At 41.9% G+C, this 13551-nt stretch overlaps 1 protein-coding gene across 21 annotated transcripts in view; it reads right to left on the bottom strand.

Moving 5' to 3' along the window:
- Positions 1-13551, bottom strand: part of ptprk (protein tyrosine phosphatase receptor type K) — a 100124-nt gene that overhangs the window by 22393 nt on the left and 64180 nt on the right. For all 21 annotated transcript variants that reach the window (XM_035617561.2, XM_047328550.1, XM_035617565.2 and 18 more), the window contains 10 exons: positions 13341-13521; positions 6322-6504; positions 5883-6002; positions 5437-5546; positions 5140-5341; positions 4911-5016; positions 4597-4669; positions 4193-4315; positions 3525-3599; positions 3377-3413 (listed from right to left, as the gene is read on the bottom strand). In XM_035617561.2, coding sequence (XP_035473454.1) covers positions 3377-3413; positions 3525-3599; positions 4193-4315; positions 4597-4669; positions 4911-5016; positions 5140-5341; positions 5437-5546; positions 5883-6002; positions 6322-6504; positions 13341-13521 — 1210 coding nt within the window. The remainder of the gene's footprint in view (positions 1-3376; positions 3414-3524; positions 3600-4192; positions 4316-4596; positions 4670-4910; positions 5017-5139; positions 5342-5436; positions 5547-5882; positions 6003-6321; positions 6505-13340; positions 13522-13551) is intronic.

The following is a 13551-nucleotide window of genomic DNA, read 5'->3' as shown; positions in this document are numbered from 1 at the left end:
TGAAAAACTAACCACGTACAAATAAAGAAATATTATTTGACTATTATCATATAATATTATTTGACTGAGTGTCTTGAAGTGTGTCTTTACTGTGTATTTCTTGGTATAGACTTGGAATCATGCTCTCAATGGGAAATGTGATTTGACTGTAGATGTCCAATAGTCTGCATATCATTTCTGTTTCTGATAACTTTAGAGAATTGACCGAACTCCCCGATTTCATCTGTTTGGAATATAATTCACAAATGATGTCACAGACAGACTGCATGCTGTAAAGGAGGTGGAGGTTAAAGCCTGTTGATCCAGGACAGAAAATCAACAGAGAGGGAGAACAAGCAGAGAGAGCATCTGTTTTCGTGCTCCTGAGCTCCTATTAGTGATCTGATCTCATAACGCCAGAATAGTTCATACCGCAACCTAAGGACATTATCATGCATTATGATAATCCAAATAATCCAACACAAGGACGTGCACAAAATGCAGCATAATGCAATACATCTATCAAAATAGTAATCCACTTCTAATGCGGAATATCAACAAGATAAACATAATCTCCCCTTTATCTCCCTCAATATTTGTGACCATAACATATTTCATGGTTATAAAAATGTTTCTGCTACCAAAACCTTTGAATCTGCCCCAAATCGTTATGTAACAATATTAGGGAGAAGAAATTGTGCTTCAGAAGCATCATCTCCATTATATAGTTTGTCTAGCTTTCAATAGTTAATTTTCACTCATGAAATTCCTGCTTATTATAACTTCTTCACGGTTCTTCAAAACACAACTTAGGTCATCTTTCTTGTTTTCTATGTCAATTTCTTTGTGTGAGTTTAGGAAAAAAGACGTATAATTGGATGTTTCTAACTTTTAAATGTCAAGTGGCAGAGGTGTTAGTTACTTGTGCTGCTCAAGAACATCGTGTTCAATTACTTTTGAATATTTAGTCACCATCAAATCACTGCTTCATGTTAAACCAAATTAAAAAATCTTGCTTTTGTCCCTGTCACTTACTATTAGTGTTAAAGTTCACTAATGATTTTTTTTTTTTAAATAATGGCACAAATTGGCATTTAATTTTATGGTTTCAACAGGTTGTTTTTCTAATCATAAGACCAAGAAACCATTTAGTAATTACATAAGAAAGTGGAACCAAACCAAACCTATTAAAAAAAAAAAAAAAAAGGAAAAACACACTTAAAAGGGTTCTGCATCTGACCTCATAATGTCGGCCGTAGCTCTGTAAAAAAATTATCCAGGTCAGTACACTAACAATCATAACAACAAGTAACACACAGCCACACACAAAAAAACCCCTGAGGCAGCAATGACAATACACAATACCCCAGATGACCTAATAGGACCATCATCACTTAATCCTCTCTCCCGGATGCACGGTTGAGCGCACACACACTCACTCACTCTCTCTCACACACACTCACACTCACACACACACACACACACACACACACACACACACACACACACACACACACACACACACACACACACACACACAGAAAGGAAGGGACAGTCGTCTGACCTCTCTGTCCATTAGTGTGTGTTCCTCCCTGTTATTAAAATAAAATCTAGACTCCTCTCAGCCTCACTCAGACCCCCTCAGGCTAGAGAGACAAGAGCATGGTCTCGCTCTGGCAGCTTTTGGGTGAAGGAACCACCTGTTCTGCTAACTACAACCAGCAATTGTTAAAATATTACACTGCAAAAACATCTTCTCTCAGGGTGGAAAGTTGACAATTTACAGGCACAGGAGAGATTGAACCTCATCTTCAATCCTTCCAATGGAGCCATTTTCCTATGAACCTTAACAACGGAGTGGCGGAACCCTTTTCCTGTCAAGGGCCATTTCCAATTCTTATAACAAACGTCTCTAATGCGATGGCTGGAACTGCTTCTCTTTGGCTAAGCATCTGATGTCAGATGGTAGTGATGATGACGATGCTACGCCAACCTGTTTTTTAGCCAAAACAAATTGTCCTGCGCGTCTTACAAAATTACAAACTCCTCCATCGAATCAAACTCTGTAGCAATTGCGCACACAAACATGGCTAGTTCAGCAGTATTTGTCATATCTTTTGCTTCATAACATCGTCTTCGTCAAAGCGTGGTCCCGTGAAAGCTGAAAGTTGGGCGCAAAAACTCTGACGAAGAGCATTTGTCCAAAAGTTTTGGCCTAGCAACTTTGAGAAAATATATATATATAACCTATATTTCAGCAACTGAAAGAGTAAAGAGGAAAGTGGTCATAGTAAAACCAATGAAGGCTTTAATTATATTTTGTCAGTAAGTTAACAGAACTGCAGTAGTTTCCTACTCTCTCTCTCTGAGACTGAGCAATTAATCAGTTAGTTGACTGACAAACAATGAATTGGCTGTTTTCATTATCGATTACTCGTTCCAATCATTTTCAAGCCAAAATGCCAAACACCTCCATCTCCCAAAATGTGGTTATTTACTGCTTTTCTCAGTTGCGCTGTATATTTTTTGTATATTGAGTTTTTGGACTGCTGGTCAGACAAAAACAAGCAATCAGAATTTTCTGACGTTTCATAAGCAAAACAAATTGATTAAATGACTGGCAGTTTAACTGATCTCAAAAATAATCAATAGCTGCAGCCCGAGTTGACTGATGTTTGCTGCGTCTCTTGCATACAAAAACAAAGTGTTGTCTGCCTTCTAGTTCTACATTAAGAGCCAAATAAACATCAAACTGTCCTCACACTGTTTATCTTAACGCCACACAACCACACAGGACTGTCAGTTTCATTGAAAACAGTAATGTGTTTTTCTGTTGATCCCTGTTCTTACGCTGCCCTGATAAACTCTGATCCATCGGCCACATTTCTAAACATCTTTCCTTGAAAACACTGTGTATGCAGTTGTGTGTGTTTCTATGCTTGTGTGTACTTGCGCGGGGTTGCTCGGGGATTAACTCCAAACCATTTAAAACCAGTCTGATAATCTACAAAACATATGGCTGATAGCAACAACAGGACATTTTTGTGCACATGCAGTGGTTAAATGTACAAACACACGTCCCATTGACATGTTTTCTCTCTCGAAACATGCACAAATATGATATAATCATCACTAATACTCTTAATGCAGTAAGAGATGGTGTTTATAAAAACACCGCCCCTCACGTAGAAGTAAGGGATTTATACAGTAAGATTGTCAACACAGACTGTCATCAAACAATCTGTTACATCAGTCATTACCAAAAAAAAAACAATTAAGTAAATAAACCACAGTGGATAAGCATAGATAAGATAAATAAAATATAATATTCGCGACATTTCTGTACCAACTGAGCGTTAAACTAACACAGAGAGAGGATGGGACAGTGTGCTCTCACCTTTAGTAGCCAGCCTCAGACATTGCGTCTTAGTTTCCTGAGGAAACAACAAGACAATAAGACCCATGAGTCCACAAAAAACACACTGTAGCCTCAAACCAAGAGAACAGGAGTTTATATATGTGAAGTGTGACCAATATGTATTTACCCGCTCTGTGCTGCTAACAGCTTGAAGGTAGATGTTGTAATTCTTCCTTGGAGCCAGCGGAGGATTCCAGAAACCCTGCAGATGAAAAAGAAAAGAAAAGTGATCACCAATTATAATCCTCTGTTTCCTGTCCCTTTGGTTTGTCTTTTTGTATGTTAGTAGCGCATCAATATATTTATTTCCTTTTCTGGCCAAAAGTTAAACAAGCAGACACACCACTCTCCATATCTGCATGATAAATATTAAATTTTGCCCAGCAGCTTGAAAACTTAGTTTTATACAAACACTAACAACAGCCTAAAGCTATAAAAAAAAAAACACTCACCCCTCAGCAACTCTAAAGTTCACAATTTAACATATTCTCATTTGCTTAACAAGTTCAAAAAAATTATTTCCCCAAATGTTGAACTATTCATTAAACAAATTTAAATTAAATCTGATTGAAAAACAGGTCATAACCAGGGAAGAGGTTTTTCTGTTGCTGATATTTTTTTCAGATCCAGTATCTAGGATTTTGTTTTAGTATGTATGCCTATTTTTCTTTTGCCACGGTCACAAGAACTTCACTGGCTTGAATCGAGAAACTCTGGCTCATTTTTTAAAACCATTTTTAGCTGTTGCACAGTGGTTGAACTTGTTTGTCTCAGGTAAAATAAAAAGGGACTTGCCTGATATGTCTTGTTGTCTCCCACAGTGAAGGGGAGCGGCTCGGGCAGGTTGCTCGGGGACAGCTGGGCGGCATAATAATAAGGAGATCCACCGCTGGACGCACTGTGGTAGGAAACTGGAACCTGGGGAAGAGAATTTATTTCCATTAAAATTAATATGTTAATAAATCTGACTTAAAAGATAGGAAAGCAATGCAGTGACAGTTAAACAGAGTTTTTTTTCCTGCAAATAAAAGCTCACATTTATTCATAGATCCAATGGTCTATAGAGCCCAATAGTAGCTATCTACTCAAAAATTAATCTTTTTTTTGCAATGGAAATGAATGTTAGCATATAAATACATGTATTATAGATAGAGGCTGTGAAGGCATGGCCCGTTATGTAGAAACAGATTAATAATCACCTCGTAACAGTCGGAGGAAGCTTGGCGCCGTGTCCGCTGGGGATTCACTTCCTCCACCACAATCTGGTACGCGCTGTAGACAATTTCAAAGGTAACTCATATTTTTCTTCTTCTCAAATATTTCTCAAATCTAATTTCAAAAATAGGTTCTGGAGTTACATGTCAATGTGGCTTTCCTAACCTAATTACTGAGCCCTGATTCCATGTTACTCCTAGAAAATAACACGTTTGCAAAAAAATGAATTGTCGCTTTATATTAATTAACTAACAAAGATAAGAAATATGGACTCTAGCTGGCTGTATGCACACAGTACCTTATAGGTGCACCCTTGGCCTGGGCAGGTTTGAGCAGGACAGTGATGGTTGTTGCCGTTTCATTCAGAAAGGCCTCTGACCCGTCATACTCATCAATTGTCGGGGCTGAAGAAAAAGACCACCAGAGCATTAGTCTACATGCGTCACCTTGCCATCTACGTATCTGATTGTGATACTCAAATAAAACTTTAGTGACACATTAGCTAAACATTAAAACGTATTTTCTACCCGAGATGTTCGTGGTCACATTGAGCGTGGTCGCAGGACCGAATCCTTTGGAGGTGGACGCTCGTATAGAGAGATGGTACGTGACACCCGGGTGGAGTTGGGAAAACAGGTGGAAGGTGGCGTTGGAGGGCAGAGACACTGTGAGTCCCGGCCGCTGGAGAGGCACCGATGGGTCGAATGAACGTATGCCGCTGTAGTTGATCTGAGGCGTTGCAGAGAGACAGAGAACGGTGTTTAATAACAAGTTGCTCGTTTGGCTCCGACAACAGCTCCGACTACTGCTACTGCTCGTTGTACCTCGTACTGTATGATGACTCCATTGGGTTCGGACGGTTCCTTCCAGTAAAGAAGAATTCTGTCTTCGAATGGAGTGGCTCTTAGTGACTGACTGGGAACTGAACCGGGAACTGTTAACACAGACACGATTATACAGCGCTGTTAAATCAACAGTAAAATTCGATCCTCAGAATGAAAGAGCGACTACTAAGTACATACCAATAAGAGGAAAACACACTAGCAGTGATTTGTTGAAGTGCTTTGTGTGCTCCAAAGTTCTAACTTCCCTTTTCAATGCAGATTTCCCCAAAAATAACAGCTATACAGTACAATGCCTTGTTCGTTTACCACATCCTAGCACTTCTCATTATTTACTTCTCATATAAAATACCTGTAAACACGCTCCTATCATAGTATTACATTGTATTGAATGAATGAATGAATGACGTGTGTTTTGTTTAGCACACCATCTTCATCAGTTTGAATGACGGTCTCGTCACTCTCTTTACGCCCCTCGGGGTTGGTCAGGATCATCTTCAGACTGACGTTGGTGTAGGGTGGCAGGTTTCCCACCAGGTGGCGCGGTGCTGCGAACGACAGGTGAAGAAAAACATGTCGCTTTTTACCATGTACGATTTTATGTTTTTATGATTATTGTCTATTTAATTAAAGGAACCAAAGACATTAAGGTTACAATAAAATAGAAAAGCTGCATAGAATGGACATGCATTTTGAAATGGTTGCTGATATGGTTACTGCTAATCCCACCAAATTGATAACAATATTGATGCTGCCTTTACAAATGAAGCACTACAGTCTTTTGAGGCGTCTCATTCAGTAACACAGCGGTAGCCTGTAAGTCATAATCACAAAGACTGTGTCAACAGCAATATTGTGTATTACTACCTTTGGGGTCCATGTCCAAACAGTCGGCCTTGCTGCGATTGCTGGCGGTCATGTAATGGTAGCAGATGGTGACGTTGAAGGTGTGACAGCGCGTGATGTTGTAACCCAACGACTCCCAGTCCACCGCGATCAGCCGAGACCTGGTCTCCGCGATCTTCAGTCTCTTGGGGGTCCGCATGGGTTCTACAGCGACGGGGCGAGGAACACAAGAGAGAAGAGGTCAACCGAGACGGGAGGGGGCAACGAAGTTAAGAGACACAATCGGTGTGGAGCTAGTGTACTTTGCGTCGCCAAAAAAGACCAAGAATGCTAAGTCAACAATTTCCCTCGGTTAAATTAAGGTTTTACAAACATATATTTCTGCTCCTTGCCGTTCAACCACTCCTCAAATGCAATAACTTCTACGCGGCACGTCTCTGATTTCCATCTTTTATGTGCAATCAAGACGGTTACAGTCAATATAATCTCCTCTCCTGCCCGGCCCGGGGCTTTAATTACCTTAACTGGCTCATTTACCCGGATCAATAACCCGCAGCCCTCGCCCACCTCTACGTCCCACAATGAGAGCGACTTCGGGACATACATCCAGAGCATTTAGATGTAAGTGGTCGTACATCCCCAGCACCACTGGTGGTTTCCCCTAGCCATTCAACAGTGTGAGGGTGGGCCACCTCACAGAGAAGAGCTACTCCTCCGGCTCGTTCAGCTACCCCGTAGGAAAGCTATTATCTTTACCAGCCATCGGTCCTTGGCGGAGGAGCCCTTTCGCGAGCCACTTCTCCAGCTCGAGCAGATATCAGTCAATCAAGAAGGCTGCTATTACTCCACGGGAAATATTCCTCCATCCACTAATCACACAGCGGTTACCGCTTCATCTACAAGAGTTAAAGTGTGATGCAGTGTCTTGTGGCGACGGGTCCCCTCTGATCTTTCGCCTGACATGTTCCCAACAAATGGAATTACACTTTGGGGATTTATAAGAGTAGTTTCCCTGTATTTTCAGAGATGCTCAATGAAGATTGAATCAGGACTAGTGAGGTTGAGCTGCATGTGTTTGTTACTATACGTTTCTTTTACATGTTTTTGCTGGAGGAGTACAGATATTTAATCAAATGTAATTACACGTTTATTTAGACAAGGTTTAATTGACAGTGATGATCGGTTCAACACCGGATCATGTTCCTTCCGTGTTCTCTCTCGCTCTCGCCGTGAGACCTCCGCTTCCCTTGCGTTTCTTTTTCAATAAAAAGCTCATCTTAAAGATGCAAATCTCTCCCCATCCTCTCGTCTCATTCTCCGTCTTTCCCTGGGCCCTCCTCTCTCGGAGGAGACAACACAAGGACACAAACTTGTCACTCGTTCTGACAGCCCATTATCTGCTTGTCACTCACACACACACACACACACACACACACACACACACACACACACACACACACACACTTGGTTATTACCCAAAACACACACACGCGTACTCGCTACGGGTTGTGACAGAATCAAGATTAAATCGGAGCAGAGCATATATAGGTGTTTATATATATGTGGTGTTTATATATATGTATATATAGGTGTTTATATGCGTGTGGTCTTGATAAAACTTCTGTCAATAAGAAATGCATCGTCAAGGGCAAACGTACACACAGTCACTTGGCCATGAGCAGAATACTAATGTGTTGAGGTATGACAAGTCATTTAGATGTAAATGACTCACTAATAAAGACATATATAGACATATGAGAGACAACTGAAAAAGATAGAGAGAGAGAGAGAGAGGGAGAGAGGAAGGTTGTGAAGAGACCCGCACAGGTAATTGTCTGCTGAGCTGATGCACAAATATTATTGCTGAACCGAGTGTGTGTGTGTGTGTGTGTGTGTGTGTGTGTGTTAATAGCTGATGGGTCAGAGCATTTCATTTTTGCCTCAACCTGTTATTAGATGGTTGACATTTAAACAGAGTGAGTGGGAGACCTACTGCCTGTCTCTGCCCGTCTCTCCCCAATATCTGTCTCCTCCCCCTGTTCTTGAGGTCTCTCTCTCTCTCTCTGTCTCTCTCTCTCTCTCTCTTTCTGCCTGCTCAAATCAATACTTGTGATCTTCACCATAAACCTGGCTATTAGGACATGCGCGTGTGCACGCACACACACACACACACACACACACACACACACACACACACACACACACACACACACACACACACACACACACACACACACACACACACACACACACACACACACACACACACACACACAGGACAGTCTAATAAATTGTATTGATTTCAGGGTCTCTTGATACTAACTGTGCTTCACACTGATGGCCCACAACGTGGAATTAAAACAAAAATATATGACTCGCTGCCTGAAAGGAAAGAAAAGAAAGAGAGAGAGATAGAAGAGGACAACAAAGCGATGCATGGAGAAAATGAAACTGGGGCTGGAGGGAGCGAGGGACAGATAAAGGGAGCAGAGGAGGACAGAGGGAAAGGGGGAGACCGAGAGGAGGAATGGGAAAAGACGATAACTAGTTTGGAACGCGGCCAGAGTCGAGCGGGCCCCGATCCAACGGTAAACCACAGAGGCTTCCTTGTCCTCTTTCTCCTCCTCCGGTAGACAGACAAATGGCTGGATTCATGTCGGAACTAAAAGGCTTTGTTCTCCACAGATGGAGCTTTGAAAACAATAACAATACCAATAAACAGCAACAACAACACCGAGGACGGCGAGCTTCATATCAGCGGAATCCAGAGGTTGGAATTAAAAGCACGGAAGACAAAAGGAAAGGAAATGAAACTAAATGAAATAGAACTATCCTGAGGGCACTAAAAAAAATATGAACCATTAGGAAGAGCTTAGAAATGTACAGTTAAAAGAGCAGGGAGAAGGAAAGAGACTCTTAAGAAAGGAGGGAGGCGAAGAGGAGGAGGAGGGGAGGAGAAGAGGGGTGACAGGAGCTGCAGCTAAATCCAAGTTAATCTGTCCAATTAGTTCCTGGTAATCCTCCCACTGTCACGAGGAAGACAAATGAAACGCCGTTCACTCTTTCTCATTGTCTCCGTCGCTCGCTCTCTCTCTCTCTCTCTCTCTCTCTCTGTGGACCAGATTTAGGCACACGGAAAGACGCAAACTTACGCTGGACCATGTTTTTCAATTTGCACTTGGCATTGGAGTCTTGATCTATGCAGAGGCCAATTTAGAAATCAACCACTTCCAGAGCTCAAACGTCGGATCGCCAGTGGAATTCGGTGCAGGGGGGATTGAAATGGCTTGAAATCAAGAAGCTCAGCGAAAGAGAAAAAACTAATTCCACCTTGTGAAACAGAAATGCTCATGAATAACATATCATTTCAAAACATCTATATTCTCAAAGAGAGGTTGGCGAGAGCGACGAGGGATAATTAAACACACTTCTAAGGATGTGAAGATGTGAGAAGAAGGATGAAATGTAAACCGTGAGGAAATATTTGCTGAATTTCACAAGGGTACTGGATTACAATCGCTTACAGTGCCCTTCAAGCGTCGGCCTGCTGACTGCGTATGTGTGGGCTTTAACGTATATATAGAAAGAAGCACATGTGATATATATTGTGTGTGATTCCTTTAACATCTGTCCTTGTGCGTCCGTAAGTGTGCGTTTTCTGTGATTCCATTCTTCCATTAATCCAAGTGATGCTGAGTTTGTGCAACACAGGAGAAATACTGTGACTCTTCTGAACTCTCTCTGTATGTACGTGTGTGTGTGTGTGTGTGTGTGTGTGTGTGTGTGTGTGTGTGTGTGTGTGTACATTTCTCTCCATCTCGATACTTCTTACTGCATCTCTCTTCTGTTAGTGCCTGTGCAAATATGGTTTTAGTGAGTCCGTGTGTGTGTCCGTCCGTCCGTGTGAGTTTGTGTCATTATGTGTGTGTGTGTGTGTGTGTGTGTGTGTGCACGCGCGCGTGTGTGTGTGTGTGTCTAACCTGCCATGACCAAGAGGTTTTCAGCAGAAAATTCAGGATTTGGATTAAAAGCTACTTCATCACCTTCTTCTGTCACACACACACACACACACACACCAACACACACACACGCACACACACTCCCACGAACTCTTCACTTCAAGTTGATTATTTTTCACCCTTTAGACAAGAGCAATAAATCACCGCAGACGAAAAATCGAGAAGAGTGGGAGAGAGGGGGGGCGGGGGGAGCACGAGAAAAGAAGTGGAGATAGAAGAAAAGAAATACAAGATGGAAGGAAGAAGAGGAGGAGTGAGGAGAGAAGAGGAGATGAAATGCCGCCTTGTATCACATTAATTGCTCTGCAGTGTGTGATTTCTGCTCTGCATTTTATCAAACTTTATTGGTTTTTAATTAACCAGTGTTTAGTGTGCTGATAGATTGGGTTCGGGCCTGCTGTTTGTGCGCACGTTTCACGGTGATACAGTGTGTGCGCGCACGTGTCTTCATTACACCGTGTTGAGCTAAATATTCGGTAAACTACAGGTGGTGGGATCAGACAAACCTAACCACACAAAAAAAGCCAAAGGAATCATTACCATTTAAATAACATTTCTAACCCGCCTGTGCCTGTTTCGCTCTCTCAACAAACACACACAACTCCGAGAGTGTGTACGTCTGAATGTGAATATCACACATCTCCATAATAACTACTTAGATTATCTCGCGGCGTATTGTATATTAAATGTATTTACGGGGTAGCTCATGTAGTATTTTTTCCACCTTCTGATCACCACCCCCTCTCGTGTGTGTGTGTGTGTGTGTACATTAAATACGAAGGTTAGTGTTAAGACTGGAAATTGGGGGAAGCAGCGAGTCCAAAGGTAACGAAATCCGCCGACCAGCACTTCTAGAGCTCATTAATTAACGCCCGTGTTTCCCATTAATTATCTAGACCGAGGCAGCTCGCCAGAGAGTAATTTGTCCCAGTCACAGTTTCATAACGAACCAAGAAAGACAAAAACTTCTCATAATAACATATAAGGTAGAACTATGAGCATGTCATATCCTGTTTGCTTAATCCGTACAAGAACCAAAAGAGGAAAAACTTTAAGTTGTGGATTTATGGCGGGGGTGGATTTTGTTCTATTTCTTGGCTGCTATTGTCACTGCAGCTAACCTAAGCCACTGCGCCTGGTGCTGGGTGGAGAGGCGATTTCGGTCAGCGATGCACACTGACCCAGAAAGCATTGTGCCATAGACAATCACTGGAAAAGGAGTGGCTGTGAAACACTGAATACATTTTTTTTGGCGCGCCTCGCAACCCCCCAGAAATGAATTGAATGAATGAATTTCCTCCATTTAGTCCATTCACTTTTGGAAACTCTACAAAACGATGCGAAATGATTTGATTCCACTCATATGTGAGAGGAGCCAACAGTGCACAAAGGACTTTGACCGTAGTGTCATCATTCCCAGCTCCTCTACTATTATTTTCTGCTTATTCTTTTTTTTTTTTTTTAATTGAATCTTCCCTACTCTGTGGAGTGGCCTCAGGTACCTTGAAAGGAGTAACATAAATCCAATTTATTACTATTATTGTTATTATAACAACAGGACTTTGGAGAGCTCAGGTCAGCAGAAGTCTCGGACGTGCGTGCTCTCTACCTAGAGAGGAACATTTCCCAGAACTCATTTCTCATAATGTTGAAATGTTCCTTTAAAGCGAAATGTATGAAAAAAAATAAATATATGTATCTTTAGCTTCATTTTAGGAATATTATTTTTGTATATGTGAAACTGTAGTCGTTTTTTTTAAATCCTTAAGAAGAAGTTAGGTAATGTTTGCATGAGGACATTTGCTTCAGTGTCAGTCCCTGATATTCAATAAAGTAGAAATCGCTCTGAAGATAATGAAAGAATTAAGATTTTCTTTCCTTTCCGATCACCATTCGTACTCTTGATACATGATTATTTTTCTAGTCAGTGGACAAAAAAAACATTCAGTTACACAGACTGATTTGATGTAACTGTGTTAAACTCGTAACCCCCGTTCCCGTGCTCATGTCAACACATTATAACAATGATGTTAGCGCCTTTAACGCAAATGTGAGCGAGGAAAAGATTAATTTCCTCTTCCTGTCAGACAGGAAACTGTTCAATGCATGAGTCGCCTGAACAAGTCTACGACTTCCTCTCCTGTCAATAAACACACACACACACACACACACACACTGGTTGGCAGACATCAGTCAGGCCCCGTGGTTATGAGTTTTTCTTCAGTTTCATCTTTCTCCAGCGCTCTCTCTTCTCCCAGCCTTATTGTTTTTCATCATCTCTCCATCGCTCCCCTATTCTGTTTCTCATTCAAGCTCATTGCTTTTCCCTCTGTCTCTTTCTTTCTCTCTCTCTCTCGCTCAGTCCCGTCTCTCTCTCTCCCTCGGGCTAGCTGTGTTTATATTTCAGTCGTTTATTTCTACAAATGTCTGACAGTGTTGCTGCCCTCCGTCTATTGATCCACAGAGAGGGAAAGAGACAGAGAGGCAGAGGGAGGAAGGGGGAGAAAGGTGGCGACAGGGAACGAAGTAGAGACATACAGAGGGAGGAACGGGAGATATCAGAGGAAGGGGGGGGGCAGGATAAAAAAAAGAGGAAGGTGGAGAGAGCAGGCCAGTATTTTAATCACTCGTTCTCTCAGATCACTGAGCTCTCCCCTTCTTCATCTCCAGTTCTATCCCTCGACACATTGCGCTCCTCTCCTCTCGCTGCCTGATCACAGAACAAATATCACTCCCCCAACTAAAATATAGATGCTGAGATTTAGAAAAAAAAAAATGCACACGAGTAGATTGACAGATCCATAGACAATCACACGTGAAGAAAAAAAGCTGTGTCCACAACAAACTCAACTGAGGTTCCTACATTTTCTTCTTGCAGAATCGAGTTCATCATGTGTTGGGTGGACATGCATCTTTATGACCCACTAATACAAATCACATTAGAGAAGATAGTGTGATGAAATACACCAAGTATAACTGACTAACTTTTATCCAAGCGTTACTTCTGTGTCTTTGTCCTACCTGCACACTTGGTCCTGGTAATGAGCGGTGGTCCTGCTTTGCCCGTCCCCCCCTCTCCGGGTCTGGTTAGGAGGACTCTGATCTCGTACTCTGTATCTGGGTCAAGATGCCATAGCTTGTAATTGGGAGAGTTCACAGCGTGAGTCTCGATCCAGCTGCCTGATGTCATACGGTACTCGACCTGAAGGAGAGAAAAATCAAATGTTACATG

This window comes from Scophthalmus maximus, chromosome 18, assembly GCF_022379125.1.
Source record: "Scophthalmus maximus strain ysfricsl-2021 chromosome 18, ASM2237912v1, whole genome shotgun sequence".
Lineage (NCBI taxonomy): Eukaryota > Metazoa > Chordata > Actinopteri > Pleuronectiformes > Scophthalmidae > Scophthalmus > Scophthalmus maximus.
The sequence above is the reverse complement of the archived record's forward strand: the minus strand, read 5'-3'. Positions and strand labels throughout refer to the sequence as shown.